The sequence below is a fragment of the Canis lupus genome, chromosome 2 (assembly GCF_003254725.2).
Source record: "Canis lupus dingo isolate Sandy chromosome 2, ASM325472v2, whole genome shotgun sequence".
Lineage (NCBI taxonomy): Eukaryota > Metazoa > Chordata > Mammalia > Carnivora > Canidae > Canis > Canis lupus.
In genome coordinates, this window is record NC_064244.1 from 47,285,947 (window position 1) to 47,304,646 (window position 18,700).

Sequence of the window (18,700 nt, forward strand, 5' to 3'; positions counted from 1 at the left end):
GGCAACAAATTATTTTATATGCAGTAAACTTTTTTTGTTGTTACTATAATTGCAGTTTGCTCATCCTCAGTGTTTTCTTTCAACATTTTCTTAAATATTTTGGGAGTTGTTCAACACTGGACAAAACAAGGACTCAGTAAATATGAAAGATTGTGGAAAGGATTGTGTCAGAAAATGGCTCACAATGAGTATGATGTAAGCCGTTATCTTGTGCCTACATTTTCATACTCGGCATTACTTTTTTTTTTTTTTTTTTAAGATTTTATTTCTTTGAGAGTGCAAGAGAGCACAAGCAGGGGGAGCAGCAGGCAGAAGCAGACTCCCTGCTAAGTAGGAAGCCCAATGAGGGGGGCTCAGTCCTAGTACCCTGGGATCATGATCTGAGCCGAAGGCAGACACTTAACTGACTAAGCCACCCAGCCGTCTCGACCATACTTTTTTATATGTGATTCTGACCATCTATGAATTATATTTGGAATGTAACTCAGAGCTTTTCTAGATAATCTTTTATTTAAAATGTGAGTTGAGTTTCAACATATACAAATTTAGATCTTTTCCTATATAAATATTGGCCACAGTATCTTACATTAAGGAGAAGTATGTTTTATGAAGTTTGGTTATTAAACATGAAGAGATGGGCAGCCTGGGTGGCTCAGCGGTTTAGCGCCGCCTTCAGCTCAGGGCCTGGTCCTGGAGACCCAGGATCGAGTCCCACATCAGGCTCCCTGCATGGAGCCTGCTTCTCCCTCTGCCTGTGTCTCTGCATCTCTCTCTCTCTCTCTCTCTCTCTCTCTCTCTCTCTGTGTCTCTCATGAATAAATAAATAAAATCTTTAAAAAGTAAAAATAAAAAAAAATAAACATGAAGAGATGTTCTACAGGGAAAATAGGGAGAGAGAGGTTCTGTAGAATTTGCCTGAACTTGCCAAAACTTTCCAAGTAATTTTTTTACTTCCCTCTCAAAAGATGACATTGTCTACACTGTAATTTATTTTTACAAGTAGTTGAATAAAGCTGAAAACTTCCAAAATCTTGAGTTTTGAGATTGTAAGTCATAATTAATTTAAATATAATAGCAATTTTATGATTGTGTGAACTGATGGCAAGTGATGCAGAGCATTTTCTCATGTGCATGTTGGCCATGTCTATGTCTTCCTCTGTGAGATTTCTCTTCATGTCTTTTGCCCATTTCATGATTGGATTGTTTGTTTCTTTGGTATTGAGTATAATAAGTTCTTTATAGATCTTGGAAACTAGCCCTTTATCTGATACATCATTTGCAAATATCTTCTCCCATTCTGTAGGTTGTCTTTTAGTTTTGTTGACTGTATCCTTTGCTGTGCAAAAGCTTCTTATTATGATGAAGTCCCAATAGTTCATTTTTGCTTTTGTTTCTTTTGCCTTTGTGGATGTATCTTGCAAGAAGTTACTGTGGCTGAGTTCAAAAAGGGTGTTGCCTGTGTTCTCCTCTAGGATTTTGATGGAACCTTGTCTCACATTTAGATCTTTCATCCATTTTGAGTTTATCTTTGTTCAAATCTGACTCATTTTTTATAAATATGATATATAGAATTAAAGATGGATTGGGACTTCTGGTTAAAATAATACAATGAAGTTTATGTATTGACATCTTTCTGCCTTAGATACATAAGAGAAAACCAAAAGGCGTAGCTGAGCTCAAGAACAAGATATCATGGTGGAGCAGAAGTAGATCAGAAATACTAAGGGATGGTAGGACTATTCAGGCAAGGATGGTAAAAGTTTGATTCCTGTAGGAAGATGAGGAGACTTTAAAACACATACAATCAGTAAGATTCACTGTTTGAAGACAGACTGGTGTTGGCTCCTCTTTAAAGAAGGAGGTAGTTTCAACTCAACAATAACAAAAATACGGGATCCCTGGGTGGCGTAGCGGTTTAGCGCCTGCCTTTGGCCCAGGGTGCGATCCTGGATACCCAGGATCGAATCCCACGTCGGGCTCCTGGTGCATGGAGCCTGCTTCTCCCTCTGCCTGTGTCTCTGCCTCTCTCTCTCTCACTGTGTGCCTATCATAAGTAAATCAAAATTAAAAAAAAATAAAATCTTTATTAAAAAAAAAAACAATAACAAAAATACTAAATATAAAAATGTGTAAGATGCTAGTAAAGCAGTTCTTGGAGAGAAATATGTAGCTTTAATTGCTTATCAGGAAAAAAAAAGGAATAAAGATTAATAAACTCAGCATTCGTCTGAGGAATTTGAGAAATGACCCAGCAAAGTGTGCCCGAAGTAAAAGGAAAGAATAATGATAAGAACAGTAATTAAGCATTTAATAACAATAGAAGGGCTCAACAAAAGCAAGTGTTGTTCTTGGAAAAGACAAAATTGACAAAGCTGATAACTTTTGCCAAGAAAAGAGGTGGAAAAATTACAAATGAGAAAGTGATTATGGTTACAGATGCCACAAGCATTCAGCATAATTATGAACAACTTTGTGCCGAAACTGTGAAAACTTAAATAAATCTCCTAGAAAAATATAGTTATCAAAACAATCAGGAACTGAAAACTATAATAATCTTATAATTGTTAAGAAAATTGAATCTTTTCACAAATAAAACTGTAAGCCAAGATGGTTTTAACCAGTGCATACCAGATGCTCAGGGTTCAAATAATTCTAATTTTACACTATTCCAGAATAAGGTTGGTATGAGAAAGGAAAACTCTTAGCAAGTATTACTTTTGGTCAGTGATGTAAAAATCTAGAATAAAATATTTAATGTAGTTCCAACTAGAATCCTAACAGTTGTTTTTTTAAATTATTAGTTTATTTGATTTTTGACACTTAACAGACTGATTCTATAATTTATACAGACATGCAAAAGGCTGAGAAGATCAAAGAAACTCTTAAAGAACAAATAGGAAACTATTTTACTGGCTAGCAAGACTGATTGCAAAGCTATAATAATAAGAGAGTGTAATTTTGGCTCAAGGATAAAGAAACAGGCTGATGCATGCATGCTTGAAATTCGACAGGTCATAGAACAGATAGGAGAGAAGGAAGGACCTTTCAGGAAATGGCGTTAGATTAATTTGTTTTTCATGTCAGGGGGCAGGGGAATGGGAATTGTGTTACCATGCACAAAAATCAAAATGACAGTGGATTGCAGTCTTGACTTTATTTATTTATTTTTAAAAGACTTTATTTATTTATTCATGAGAGGCAGAGACACAGGCAGAGGGAGAAGCAGGCTCCATGCAGGGAGCCTGACATGGGACTCGATCCCTGGACTCCAGGATCACGCCCTGGGCTGAAGGCAGGTGCTAAACCGCTGAGCCACCCAGGCTGTCCGCAGTCTTGAATTTAAAAGACTTTGTAGGGCAACCCCGGTGGCCCAGGGGTTTAGCGCCGCCTTCAGCCCAGGGTGTGATCCTGGAGACTCGGGATCAAGTCCCATATTGGGCTCCCTGCATGGAGCCTGCTTTTCCCTCTGCCTGTGTCTCTGTCTCTCTCTCTCTCTCTGTCTGTCATGAATAAATGAATAAAATCTTAAAAAAAAAAATAAAAGACTTTGTAGGGGATCCCTGGGTGGCTCAGTGGTTCGGCGCCTGCCTTTGGCCCAGGGCGCGGTCCTGGAGTCTCGGGATCAAGTTCGTGTGGGGCCCCTGGCATGGAGCCTGCTTCTCCCTCTGCCTGTGTCTCTGCCACCGCCCCGCCCCCCCCCCCCCCCCCCCCCCGTCTATCATGAATAAATTTTAAAAAATAAGTAAATGACTTTGTAAAACTTTATTTTTTTTAAAGATTTATTTATTTGGGAGAGAGAACGCATATGCATGTGTGAACAGAGGGAGAGAATCTCAGACTCCCTGCTGAGCACAAAGCCTGTGTTGGGGCTCCATCTCACCACTTTGAGATCATGACCTGAGTGGAACTCAGGAGTCACAGGCTAAACCTACTGAGCCATCCAGATGTCCCAAGACTTTGTGAAACTTGAGAAGAAAATGTCAGAACCTATTATAATGACCTGAGTCTCAGGAAGAATTTTAGGGCATAAACTGTAATTGAAACATATATATTTGATTATGTTAAAATTAATAAATTGAAGTTCATGAAAAGGCATCATAAAGTGAAAAGCCCCCAATTTGAAGAAAATATTTATGACACATATAACAGAAGAGTAGTACCAAGAATACATGGAGAATTACTTCAGAGAAGTGGGAAGAAAAGAACAAAGTTTCAAATGGCCAGCAAATACAGTGATAGGCACAGCCTCATTAAGTCAGAGAAACGAGAGTCACAGTATGATATATGATATCTGACAAATAATTAAGTGTCATTGTGAGGTAATTGTTAGTAGGTTACAAATCATTCTAGGGATTGCCACTCCGGAAACATCATGGCACTAACTAGAAAAGTTACATATGTCTCTGTACTCTGTGCTTCTAACACATCCTAGAGAAATTCTTGCATATTTTTATCAGTACACATGTATAAGAATGCCTACAGCACCATTGTTCCTAATAGCAAAAACATGAAAACACATGTCCATCCACAGAATAGATTAAGTTTTGGCATGCTCAAATGTTATGAAAATAAGTGAACTATACTTATTTATAACCATATAAATGAATCTTGGGAAAAATAGTGTTGCACAACAAAAACAAGTCTTAATGTCAGTCCATTTATACAGTTTAAAATTAGGCAGGGTGGTTCAGGGTTTTTTTGTGTATTACATTTATAGGTGATAAACTCTTAAGGAAAGCCACAGTATGATTATCTCAAATATTAGGTTGTTATTAGTGGTGGTAGGGAAAAAGAGGAGAGGGAATATGGTAAAAAAAATTTTAAATTAAGTAAAATCTACACCCAACATGGAGCTCGGATATCAAGAGTTGCGTGCTCTACCAACTGAACCAGCCAGGTGCCCCTCAGACATTTTGTTCCTTAACTTGGCTGGGGTGGATACACAGGCACATGCTCCTTTTTTTTTTTTTTTTTTAACGTAGAAATGTATATGATACAATTTACAGTAAAGTAAAGGGGGAATCAGAGGGTCAATGGGCAATTAGTGAGGTTGAAATACAGGAATTTACTCAAACCAGAGAAATGAGATGATATTGGAAGGGGCTATGTAGGAAGATTGTACCAGGTTCTAGCAAAAGGTATATCCAATTCTGATTTGTCTCTGAGCTGTAGTTATTTTTTTTTTAATTTTTTATTTTATTTTATTTATTTATGATAGGCACACAGTGAGAGAGCGAGAGAGGCAGAGACATAGGCAGAGGGAAAAGCAGGCTCCATGCACTGGGAGCCCGACGTGGGATTCGATCCCAGGTCTCCAGGATCGCGCCCTGGGCCAAAGGCAGGCGCTAAACCACAGCGCCACCCAGGGATCACCTCTGAGCTGTAGTTCTGTATCTATAGTTGTCTGACACGAGTGCATGTTTCCTATTGACAACTGAGACTTAGGAATAAAGTACCTCTTTCTGATTAAGTGGTAAAATGATTTTTTTACTTTGAAAAATGTATATATTCCTCTTTTTATTTTGTTACTTAACAGGTACTTCTTACTTGGTTTTGGAAAAAATCAAATTATATTTTTTATTATAATTAAAAATGAGAAATTTAAGTATCTCACTTGAACTATATATAAAACAATTTTTTAAAGAGCCTTTAAAGGCATGTTGGGTCAAGTTAGAACATTTTTTTTAGAGACAGCTTTTTTTTTTTTTTAAGATTTTATTTATTCATGAGAGACACACAGAGAGAGAGAGAGGCAGAGACACACAGGCAGAGGGAAAAGCAGGCTCCATGCAGGGAGCCTGACATGGGACTCAACCCCCGGTCTCCAGGATCACGCCCTGGGCCGAAGGCAGGCACTGAACCGCTGAGCCACCCGGGCTGCCCTAGAGACAGCTTTTGGTAAAAATAATCAAAACCCCATACTGCAGGTATTTCTGCTTATCTTACCCACTGGCAAAAAAGCAAACACTTAAGACTTGATTCATTCATTCAGCTCTGGTCTTTATTTATTTATTATTGGAATTTCATATTTCTTCCTGCTTGCTGAGTAAACTGGACCCTGGTAGAGATAAACCAACATTTTCTCAGGTCTGCCTTTCTAAACCTCTAGAGCTTAGTTTTAACTGATGGATTGGCTGCTTTGGACTTTGCTAGCTTGTGGCTTAAGGCTTTCTGGGTGTCTGCATTGGTAATTGAACTTCTGGAGGTACCACTGTTGAAGTTTGCTGATAATGGGTTTTGAAAAGAAAATCTTGATTTTCTTTATCATCTTTGTTGCTCATGTCTCTAAGCTGTCTTTGGAGATTAAGGTCCCTGTGGGATTTTGACCTATGGTCCTATAGGTCTTAGAGTCTACTCCTCCTTCCCATGGGAAGTTGGAATATTGTAGTAGATCTTAATAGTAGGAATGTGGTATTGGTCTTGCTTTTGCAACATGATAGGCTTTTCGTCATTCTCATTATTGTGGTAATTCTGTTGGTAATTGTGTGTGTGGATACCCATTATTTCTACTCTGCAGCAACCTCAACTCTGGCCTTTCCATTTCCTGCCTAAAGTTACTCTTTATGGTAGTCAAGTCTTTAAATACATCCCCTTTGGAGTCATTTCTTATTGATGAAATCATATCAATATCTTATATTTAACTGCTTTATTTTCCTCCAAACCTTTGTTGCAGTGATCTTGTTCCTGCTAGTAGGTATTACTATTTTGAGGCTGTCAGGGGTGGTAGGGTCGGGAGACAGTAGCTGCTGTTCTTAACCTCACTACTCATGTTGTGAAGATGGTGATAAATGTGGAGTTTGTTGCAGCAGTGGTAGCTCCTCCTAGATTATAATAGCGATCGTCAGTCAGCTCATGGCTTTCAGGGGTTCAGTCTTCATTTCTGCTACCAGTTAAACTCAGTCTCTCCTTTTTTCATATCCTGTGGCGCAGCTATCTATGGTGATATGTTGCTTGGATCTCCTATTAAGGAACTACCACTCTGGGAGTACATTTAGCTCATAGTCTCTAGGTGTTAGCACCTTTAGTCTCCTTAGATTTTGAGCTGAGGCCTTGTGTTTTCTGGGAACCCTCTAGCCAATGACTGAGCATGGTGTGGGTACTAGGTTATTAGCATTTTGGCTCAGTGTGAGACTCTTCTCATGGGCAGTCTTTGCTTTGGAGCTCCTTGCTGGTTTGGCTAGCACTTTGTCAGATCTGTGTCAGGGTCTGAGGCTCTGCCCGGTCCTGCTTTATATCTCCTCTCCTTCATAGGTTTCAGATCTGTATCATGGTCTGAAAGTTTTCCATGCACAGTCCTGTTTTATTCCCCTTTTATCTTTCACAATAAAACTTTTATCCATCTGTCTCAACATCTTCCTGGAGGACCCTATTGACACCACTTCTTCTGGTTGTCTACCTAATTTTTGTCCATATCAAATTGCAGTGAATATTATCTAGTTTCCCCTTTATTTAGAGTCTCTTCCTTGAATTCTCCCAGTAATTTTATCATTTCTTTCTACCTCCAACCTGTAATTCTCTAATGTCCACTTAATCTCAGGAAGTGCCTTATTATTACAGTAACATTGTTTGTTTTATATACTGTATATCTGGGCTGTTTTGTGGGTTTTTTTTTTTTTTTTGATATTTAAAGACCTTTAGATAGAAAATCTAAAGATAAATTATAGATGTCCCAAGGATTTCATTCAGGAAATACATATAGAATTCCATATGTTCAGTGTTTTACTAAATAATATAAAGATGCATATTTATAACAAATAGTTTCTACCTTTCTTTAATAATCAAATGGGTGGGTGAGATGAAAACAAGTAAAAAATACACACACACACACACACACACACAAAACCTGTTGATATGCTTCTAGGTATTTGTCCCAAAGAAATAATCTGACAAGTGCAGTAGTATTCATTACAGTGTTTATAATAGTAAAAAATTGCACATAACTTAAGTGAGCATCAATAGATATTAAGTAAGTTGTGATAAACATAATGGACTATTCTGTAATAATTAAAAATAATTACTTAGTTCTGTGGTTATTAACTAGTAAAATCCATAGTCTGTTAAGAGAGGGAAAACAAGTTTAATACATTAGATATAATGTCCTCTCTCTACAGATGGTAAGTACTAGAGCTGACAGAGAAGGTAAGGTATAGAATGGATTTGGATAAGCAATATGCAGAGAGACAACATTTTAGATTACATTTCCCAACCTTTTTGGACTTAGAATCTTTTTCTCAATGTTATAAAAGTAATGTCAGTTTGTATGGTATATAATAATGATTTTTACATAAAAGTGTTTTATATTAGTATAAGGAGTTGTAGAGTATCAGTTCATAGTAAGGAAACTTTCTAATGATTATAACTATATAATGGTTTAAAATTTCAGGCATTCTCTGCCATTGTGTAACCATTTTTCATTTTTGTTGAAAATAAACTTTCAATCTAACCCAATTTCTTGAGTTCTGGTCTTGATGTAGCATACTGATTTATGATCCTGTCGACAAAGTTCATTCTGTAATCATGAGAGTCTGCAAATCCCTTGGGAGAAAACTAGTATCATAGTCTTTAAAAAGTTTATAAATTATAAAAAATTATATTTGACATTATTTAGGAATACCATAATTTATGGCTTAAAAATGTATATTTTGTTTTCAGGCCGAATACATCAAGCAATGGTAACATCTTTAAATGAAGATAATGAAAGTGTAACTGTTGAATGGATAGAAAATGGAGATACAAAAGGCAAAGAGGTATGATCACTGAGTTAAATTTTTTTTTTTTTTTAAGATTTTTAACTAATCTCTATACCCAGCATAGGACTCGAACCTATAAACCTGAGATCGAGAGGGGCATGCTCCACTGACTGAGCCAGCCAGGCACCCCTGATCACATGCTCCACTGACTGAGCCAGCCAGGCACCCCCGATCGCTGGACTGAATTTTATTTCTAGCCTTGCAATCAAAGTTCCAAATATAAAACAAAACTGAAAAGCATATAGTTTTTTATATAGTATATGTATTCTTTATAATTTCTGGGAAAACTTTCAAATGATTAAAAAGTTTCACTCAAAGAAAGGTAGATTCCTCCTGCACATTGCTGGTGATGGAACATATAATCAAGACCACAAAATGCTGTTTTAATATGTAGGTTATAATTGTAGATAATTTTGTTATCAAGGCAGTACTGTTCATGAGGCTGATACCATTTAATGGTTATTCTCCATGTGTAAATTAATACAATAAAAGGTTAATTATCAGAATATACTCTAAGAAAAATGCATTTTTAAAACAGATTGACCTTGAGAGCATCTTTTCACTTAACCCTGACCTTGTACCTGATGAAGAAATTGAACCCAGTCCAGAAACACCTCCACCTCCAACATCTTCAGCCAAAGTAAACAAAATTGTAAAGGTTAGTCACAAAAATACAGAGCAGGGGTGTGTGTGTGTGTGTGTGTGTGTGTGTGTGTGTGTGTTCTGGTTTGAAATGGACAACCTGTGACAAGTATGTTTTTAAGTATTTGTTTGCTTTTTTTAAAACACTGTTTTTCTTTCTGCCATCTACATGCCATGTATATGTATATTCTTTTAAGAATTGAGGTTCTCCAGTTCACAGTTATGATAATAATTAGGTAAAATCCTAGGAATTGGGCAGCCCATGTGGGTCAGCGGTTTAGCGCCGCGTTCAGCCCAGGGCCTGATCCTGGAGACCCAGGATCACTCCCATGTCAGGCTCCCTGCATGGAACCTGTTTCTCCCTCTGCTTGTGTCTCTGCCTCTCTCTCTCTCCTCTCTGTGTATTCTCATGAATAAATAAATAAAATCTTTAAAAAAATAAAATAAAATAAAATCCTAGGAATTCCTTTCCTGATTAGGAATTTTCCTAAGACTAATAGCTCCGCAGGAGTAATGGATGTCAAAACCATTTGCTTGTCAGTATTTGTTGAATGAATACATTTGACTTAGATAAAGAAAGAATATTAATTATTCCAAATAAATTCTTATTCCAGTAGTCTTTGGAAATAGTAATTCTGCTATTTATATGTATTAGAGAAATATGGGAAATGATTGAATATAGTTTAACTACTGTGATATCTGTGAAGATAAACGTTAAGACCATTCTATATATCCTCCCTAATAGTTTTATTTTTACAGAAACAAAAGCCATGCCATTTTTATTTTATTTATTTATTATTATTATTTTTTAAGATTTTATTATTTTTTTGACACAGAGATTGAGAGTATAAGCATAGGGAGAGGGAGAAGCAGGCTCTCTAATGAGTGGAGAGCCCCATGCAAGGCTCGATTCCAGGACCCTGGGATCATGTCCTGAGCTGAAGGCAGACACTTAACTGATCCACCGAGGCGCCCCCATTTTTATTATTTTAAAAGATAATTCTTCTTCCTGCCTATTAAAATTTTTCACTGTTAAAATTGTGTATCAAAGTGTATCAAAGTGCAGCTCTTTTGAAACCATGTAGTCCCTCACAGTTGCTGAGTCTGCAGTTCTGTGTGTTTAATTCAACAAACATTTGTTAACTTTTCTACCTTGTTGATTGTATCATGCACAAAGATGAATGACAGGACTTTAACCCTATAGGAACTTGGTGTCTTACAGGGAAGACATAAGCATCCAAATCTTGTACGTTAGAAGCTTAACATCAGAACATTCTACTTTTTAAATTGTATATGTGAATATAAGGCAGATTTTCAATTCATATAATTCAGCATATTGAGTGTCACTGCTTAGATGTCACTAGTTGTGACTCATAGATGAATTATTTTTCATATTTACCTTCACAGCCTTGAAGGATCTTCATAGTTGATATTTCCTCGGATGTCATTAGCAGCCTTTGCTATGCATTAAAATCAGAGAATTTTTCAAAATACTGATGCCTTGTTCACTCTCAGAAATTTAGTTTTATTTTCTCTAAAGTGAGGCCCTTGCATCAATATTCTTTTTTGTTTTTTAAAGATTTATTTATTTATTCATGAGAGACAGACTGAGAGAGAGAAAGGCAGAGGGAGAAGCGGGCTCCTCACAGGGAGCCCGATGTGGAACTCGATCCTGGATTCCTGGATCATGACCTGAGCTGGAGGCAGGCGCCCAACCTCTGAGCTACCCAGGCGTCCCCCAATATTCTTTTAATAGTACCCATCTGATTTAAATGTGTAACTGTTCTCTCTAGTGTTGAGAGCCATGGCATTATTTGATATTGAATAAAATGAAGTCTTGGTAAATAAATGATAGAATAAAAAATTTGCTTCCCTAGTCTGTGCAAGTGCAAAGTCTAATGAAGTCTTTTAGCAGAAATGATAGCATTTCATGTATTTTGATGTTTAATAGTAGACTGTAAGTTGTCTAAAACCAATATTTTACTGATTACTCCGACATCCAAAGATGTGATACATACTTTTGAAACGTATTATAGTTTTACCATGGTGGCTAAAACTATGCCCTTTACTGAAATAACTTTTCTTTACTTCAGTTTTCTCATCTTTGAAACCAGAATAATAATAGGGTCGTTGTGAAGACTGAGTGACTTAATATGAGCAGTGCTTGCCTCATGCTAATTCCAGAATATTGGGAATTTTGGGGGGGGAGGTAGTGGACAGTAGTCATATAAAGAAACTTGATTATTGGTAGCATTGTAGTAATTATTAGGTTATTTATAGTTTTTTTTAATTTAGTTTTATATTATTGTTATTCATCTACTTCTGTTTAGTTAAAGGAAATCAAAATTAAGATAAATATATGACAAGAAAAGAAAGTAAAATGGGCTTTTTGTTTTTCTCTTATAGAATCGACGGACTGTGGCTTCTATTAAGAATGACCCTCCTCCAAGAGATAACAGAGGTAAAGTAAACATTTATCTATTAATTTTGCCCACCAAAATAAATCAAAAGTAAATATTCCCCTTGACATTATTATTCATTTAAACTTTTCATGGTTCATTTGAAGATTGGTATCTTCTTGATTTCCTAATACAATAATGTCAATAATATAAAAAATGACTTAAAAAGGTAAGTGATGAATATGAAACTCTGTTATAGACAGTTTTTTAATTCATCTCTTTTACCCAGTAAGTTTATAGATTTGAGAAGAGTATCATGAGAAAGAAAGGAATGGGGCAGTAGTCAGTTGAGTACACAATAGTAAATTTAAGCATTACATTTTACATGACTTTCTGGCTAAGTTTTCCCAAAAGATTCCCAAAAATAAATTGGGAGTCAGCTAAATAAAGTTGAACAGGTATAATTTATAGTTAATTGCAGGTCTTCTGTATATTTTCAGCAAGGAAATGTAAAGCACAGTTAATTTCTCTTCTACTCTTCAACAATTCAGAATTGTAATTTCTAGTGATGCTATTTCTCTGTATGTGGGGATGATGGGGTAGGACAGGCATATATGTATTAGAAGAGAGATTGAAGGTTAGAAGGGAAGTCCTGCACTTTAAAACATTTTTTTTTTTTATTTTTTTTAATTTATTTATGATAGGCACACAGTGAGAGAGAGAGAGGCAGAGACACAGGCAGAGGGAGAAGCAGGCTCCATGCACCGGGAGCCCGATGTGGGATTCGATCCCGGGTCTCCAGGATCGCGCCCTGGGTCAAAGGCAGGCGCCAAACCGCTGCGCCACCCAGGGATCCCGGAAGTCCTGCACTTTAAACACTATCTCTCCTTTGAATTTTAGTGAAAATTTATATTGCTTTGTAAAATGTAGTGTTTATATTTTATTTTTATTTTTCTACTTATATAACACACACATTGGAGTATGCAAAATCTTCAGCAGAAGATTTGCATATTTGAGGGGCAAACGGATTTGGAATTTATAGGGAAGGTTGAAGGAGTGTGTTTTATGTTATGTACTTTAGAATTGTGTAAATTTCTCAAAATGAATGCATTTAAATTTATTTATTTATTTATTTATTTATTTATTTATTTATTTATTTAAAGATTTTATTTACTTATTCATGAGACACAGAGAGAGAGAGTGAGGCAGAGACACAGGCAGAGGGAGAAGCAGGCTCGATGCGGGGAGCCTGATGTGGGTCTCGATCCCAGATCTCCAGGATCAGGCCCTGGGCTTGAAGGCAGCACTAAGCCGCTGAGCCACCTGGGCTGCCCTGCATTTAAATTTAAAATTTATATTTAGCACACACATATATTTTTTGTTTTGTTTGGCTCTTTTAAGATTTATTTATTCACTTGAGAGTGGGAGCACAAGTTGGGGCAGAGGGAGAGGGAGAGAGACTCCTCAAGCAGATTCCCTGCTGAATATGGAGCTGGACTCAGAGCTCAATTCCAGGACCTGAGATCATGACCTGGGCTGAAATCAAGAGCCAGATGCTTAACTGCTTAACTGAGCCACCCAGACACCCCTGCACACTTATATTTTTTGAATGATTATTAAAAGTCAAGCTTGGGAAAAAGAAAAAAGTCAAGCTTGGCTTTGGTTTTTATGTAAATTACTTAGATTGATTTTTATAGCTAAAATTACATTTATGGAAACTAAGTCTGTATACATTACCTTAAAAACCTCTTGACTTGGGATCCCTGGGTGGCACAGCGGTTTAGCGCCTGCCTTTGGCCCAGGGCGCGATCCTGGAGACCCAGGATCGAATCCCATGTCGGGCTCCTGGTGCATGGAGCCTGCTTCTCCCTCTGCCTATGTCTCTGCCTCTCTCTCTGTGTGACTATCATAAATAAATAAAAATTAAAAAAAAAAAAAACAAAAAACCTCTTGTTAATTTATTGAACAGAATTGATTATTACATATTCTGTTTACCCACATGAGTAGGAAACTGACAGTTTGCTAATACAACTCAAATATCAGTTCTTATGAGATATCTGTTCCTTTTACTAGGGTTCACCTTTACTAATTTTCTGTTCTGAATTTAAAAATTTCATTTCACTTACAGTGGTTGGTTCTGCACGTGCACGGCCTAGTCAGCTTCCTGAGCAGTCTTCCTCTGCACAACAGAATGGTAGTGTTTCAGATATATCTCCAGTTCAAGCTGCAAAAAAGGAATTTGGACCCCCTTGTATGTAAATCACGTATCAAGGATTCAGTCATTTTAGGCATACATGTATTCTCTCTTGGTCATCCTTAGAAGTCTCCAAATGGTAAAGAGTAATTATAAGCTCGATTGCAGATTTCATTTTACCACTGTGGAAATTTTTTGTCTTGTTAGTTTAGTCTGTTAATTGGGTTTTGAAGTGTCTATTTTGGAGAGAAATTATAAATACAAATTATAACAATCTTTCACTTGCTTTGAAAACTTAAAATTCTAGTCAGATGACAGTTTGACAGATGTTGTGGAAGAAATTCTTACTTCTCAATCCTTTCCAATTCAAACATCTGTGATTGTAAACCAAGAGATGACATGTATCAATATGTTAAAGTCATTTTTCTTGACTATTTTTGTATATTGTCCTGTTCCTGGTTTTGTTAAAGCAGCTCATAAGTAAAGTTCACGTAGTTGTTAAAGCCATGCCTTGTCACTGTGTACCTTTATTTGGTGTATGTGGTGAAATTATACATTAAATTTTTGTGTACTATAAAGAAGAAAGCTCTACTTCTACAGCTCATGTTTTTCTTTCAGCACGTAGAAAATCTAATTGTGTGAAAGAAGTAGAAAAATTACAAGAAAAACGAGAAAAAAGGAGACTGCAGCAGCAAGAACTTAGAGAAAAAAGAGCCCAGGTTTGTAACAGAAGCATTTATCGTTATGCATGAACTGAAGATGTAGACTGTGTCAGTGAAAATAATTTGCTTGTGCAAAAGTAGTTGAGGCATTCAATTAAAGATTTCAATATAATTCCTTTGATATCTAAACTGATAATGGGAAATAACACAAACTATTGTGAAAATACATTATTGTAACAGATTTTTACCATATGTACTTTTCATGTTTTAGTGGGTATGTGTTAGCCGTAACATTTGTTCCACTTTGAATATTAGGCCGTTGTGTTACAACTCTAATGCAACCATCATTATACCTTTCAAGAATAATAAGATTCTGACTTTCTGAAAATGTCTACAAATAATATTCAGAAGAATATCTAGTTAGAGGATTAAAAAGTAGATGATTATACTACAAATTTTATTATTTTTCCATGGTTAGTAAATTCAGCATATCACAATGAAAGGGGAAATTTCCTTGTGTTTTGATTTATGCTAGATATTAAAAGTATATCTCTTGTGCCTCTTATGTTCCCCTTAGATGGTAACAAAACTTTTTACTAAAATGGGAAAATTATATAGAAGACTAGTCTTTTTTATCTCTACAGGTCTTCACCTATTAGAAAATCTGTTACTGTACATGTAACTTCTATTGTGCTTGTATTATATCTATCATATTCTTAGAACTTGTTTCTTCTAATAAGACATCAGGATTGTTTATTTGGGGGTATATTCAAATGCCCTTAATCATAGAGATGTTGTGTTGTGGAATTGTGGAGCCAGTATAAAATTCAACTTGAATAACTTGAATAAATCAGGTTATATCTTAAAAGTGATCTGAGAATGGCCAGTTGGGTTTTGAAATAAGTAAAATGCAATACAGATAGATCTACTAACACTTAGAACTGATGCCACCTGGTGTTTCCTGTGGGAACCTCAATATTTTCACATTTCTTTTCACTGTACATTAAGTTTTTCCATTGGTATAGTTGGTATTATTTCCTAAAAGAAAGTTAATTGATAGTTTCATTAACAGTTTTGAAATTTATATTCAAAACAAATCTGTATAAGGTGCAAGAAAAAATATGACTTAGAATATTTCATCATTTATTGCTCATGGCTAGGAGAGGCTGTTAACTATTGGTATGTGTATCTTCATCTGAATTCTCTCAGTTTTGAAGCAAAAACACAAATTGCAGTCAGCATTCAGTAATTTGAATTTTAAAAGTTTCAAAAATTATCTTGTCTTTTGATTCCTTTAAATCCTGCCCATTTGAGGTCATTTTACCATGCCTTAGCAGGTCAACCAAAACAGAAAATGAACATAAATGAATTCATATTTCTACTCTGCTGACTCACTGCATTAAGCATGGGGAAGAAAAATCTGATTAAATGAGTTTCTGTAGAATTTTAGTTTTTCTCAAGTTCTTTATTGATATTTAAGATGAGCACTATTTCTCTTTAGCTTCATTTTCTAGGTTTAAGTTTTATGTGTAACATGAATTTTTGGAATAGTTGAGTGGTTTTAATGAGGAGTGTTTGGTTTACAGTTAACAGAATATATAGAGACTTAACAGTTGTGTATGTAATATGAAAGCGAGTACTAGGCATATTTTTAATTCTGAACTCTGAAACTGAATTATGTCATGCTTTTAGTTTCAGTTTGGGCTTGGCTATAACAAATGATGCAATCTCCTAATTGATCTTTTTTAAAAACTTTAAAAAAAAAACAGACACTCTGCAATCTATGAATTTAATTTAAATTTGTAAACCATATTTAATTTGCAGCAGGGTTGCCTGGGTGGCTCAGTCAGTTGATACCTGAGTCTTGATCTTAGCTCAGGTATTGATCTTCGGGTGGTGTGTTTAAACCCCACCTTGGGCTCCACTTTGGGCATGGAGCCTCTTTGAAAAACAAAAACATAAATGCAACAATATCCATTATTGTAATGATAATAAATGATGAATTCTCTCTGTCTCCTTGTAGGATGTTGATGCTACAAACCCAAATTATGAAATTATGTGTATGATCAGAGACTTTAGAGGAAGTTTGGATTATAGACCATTAACAACAGCAGATCCTGTAAGATTCTTTTTAAACTATTGCTCTGGAATTTATTATGCTGTAAATTTTTTAAAAAAGACTTTTGATGCCCACTCAATACTAGATTTAGCTGTATAGTTTTTTCTTTATTTATGGGTGTACATTCCCCATGTTTTAAGGTGAAAATTTAGAAATCATTCCCATTTATGCTTATCTCCCATAATGTGATTTATTAGACTTGCTTTCCACAGAGATGTTCTTTTCAAAGCAAAGCCTCTCTGTCTTTGGTAGAGCAGAACAGCAGGTAAAGGAATGATGTAAGAAGACCCATTCTCCTTTCTGACCATCACTTAAACTTTTATCCTAGTTCCAAGCTTATTTCCTCTTTGACTTGGGCTATAGATTCCACTGTCAGTTTACTCTTAATTTGTTATTTTAAAATAAATGTGAAGACATCCCCGGTGGTGCAGTGGTTTGGTGCCACCTGCAGCCCGGGGTGTGGTCCTGGAGACCCGGGATGGAGTCCCGTGTTGGGCTCCCTGCATGGAGCCTGCTTCTCCCTCTGCCTGTGTCTCTGCCTCTCTCTCTCTCTGTGTCTCTCATGAATAAATAAATAAAATCTTTAAAAAAAATTAAAATAAAATAAATGTGAGTTTGGCTTTTAAAACCAAGTGATGGTTGTTAAGGACTGTACTAGACCAGAAATTTAGTACTCAAAAAATATTCTGCTGTCTTATTATTCAATTACTTTCCTTTTGAAGAATGGGAATTTTTTGGACAGGGAATAATAGTTTGTGAGTAACTGATACTTAAGAAAAATAATCCTTCTGACCTAGCCTGTACAGAATACCTTGGGTACATAAAATACATTTGTGTCAGGCTGTTGTATTGCTTAGGATTTCATAGAGTTGTTGGTCATAATACTTGTATGTATGTTTTAGTCTTTGCTATCCCTACATGCATTTAACCTAAACTATGTCTGAACTCAATAGGACAGGGATTGGCAAACTTTTTCTTAAAAGGCCCTGATATAGTAAATAATTTTGGCTTTGTGAACCATATGCTCTTCACAACTACTCAATTTTGCCTTTGTAGTATGAAAGCAGCCATAGATGATACATGAACAAATGAGTGCAACTGTCTGATTAAAACTTGACAGATGCAAGTAGTGGGCTGGATTATGCCTGCAGACCATACTTAGCCAATTTCTGTGTTATGTATTTAATTATTATTAAAAGGCAAGTATTGGGAAAATATTTATGTGTAAGAATTGGCCTATTATAAAATTACTGAAGTTATTTTGCTCACTAATAATGTGAATTGCATTTCTTTTTTTTTTTTTTTTTTTTTTTTTTTTTTTTTTGTGAATTGCATTTCTTGCTATAATTAGTATACATGGTATGAAATTTTGCTTTTGTTATATGCCGTGTAACTTGAAGGTGTAAGGCAGCTTCTTAATGTGAATTTAATGCTACTAAGAACAGTAGTGCCATCTACAAAATTATTTCCTAATTATTTACCAAATAACAAAATGAATGATTTTCCATTAGGCTTAGAATTTTAGAAATCGTTATGTCTGTTAACTATTAAAATTTGTACATTCTAATTTGTTTTTTGAACTTCTTATTTATCCTATTTGTGCTATGCAGAAATTTCTAAAACCTTTAGGAAATATTGCATAACCGACTTTTCAGTGTTTTACATAACACTGATGAATATTGAAATAAAATATTTTATTTCTAGATTGATGAACATAGGATATGTGTTTGTGTAAGAAAACGACCACTCAATAAAAAAGGTATGCTGCTTTTTGAACTCTTAATAGAAGTTTGACTTTTTCCAGTTTGTAATTTATTTTGATAGAAATTAAATTGATTTAGAAGAGTTAAATATAAATCACTTTATTTGTACATAATCATTATGCAGATTTCTTTGGTTAGATCTGCTGATTTGTTATTGCTCTGTGAATCATT

At 35.6% G+C, this 18,700-nt stretch overlaps 1 protein-coding gene across 6 annotated transcripts in view; it reads left to right on the top strand.

Moving 5' to 3' along the window:
• Positions 1–18,700, top strand: part of KIF2A (kinesin family member 2A) — a 76,085-nt gene that overhangs the window by 32,493 nt on the left and 24,892 nt on the right. For 4 of the 6 annotated variants that reach the window (XM_025448131.3, XM_025448129.3, XM_025448133.3 and 1 more), the window contains 7 exons: positions 8,653–8,747; positions 9,289–9,408; positions 11,799–11,853; positions 13,920–14,042; positions 14,604–14,704; positions 16,671–16,766; positions 18,471–18,525. In XM_025448131.3, the coding sequence (XP_025303916.1) occupies positions 8,670–8,747; positions 9,289–9,408; positions 11,799–11,853; positions 13,920–14,042; positions 14,604–14,704; positions 16,671–16,766; positions 18,471–18,525 (628 nt within the window). In that variant the 5' untranslated portion in view covers positions 8,653–8,669. The remainder of the gene's footprint in view (positions 1–8,652; positions 8,748–9,288; positions 9,409–11,798; positions 11,854–13,919; positions 14,043–14,603; positions 14,705–16,670; positions 16,767–18,470; positions 18,526–18,700) is intronic. The other 2 variants (XM_025448130.3, XM_025448134.3) reach the window with 1 other exon arrangement.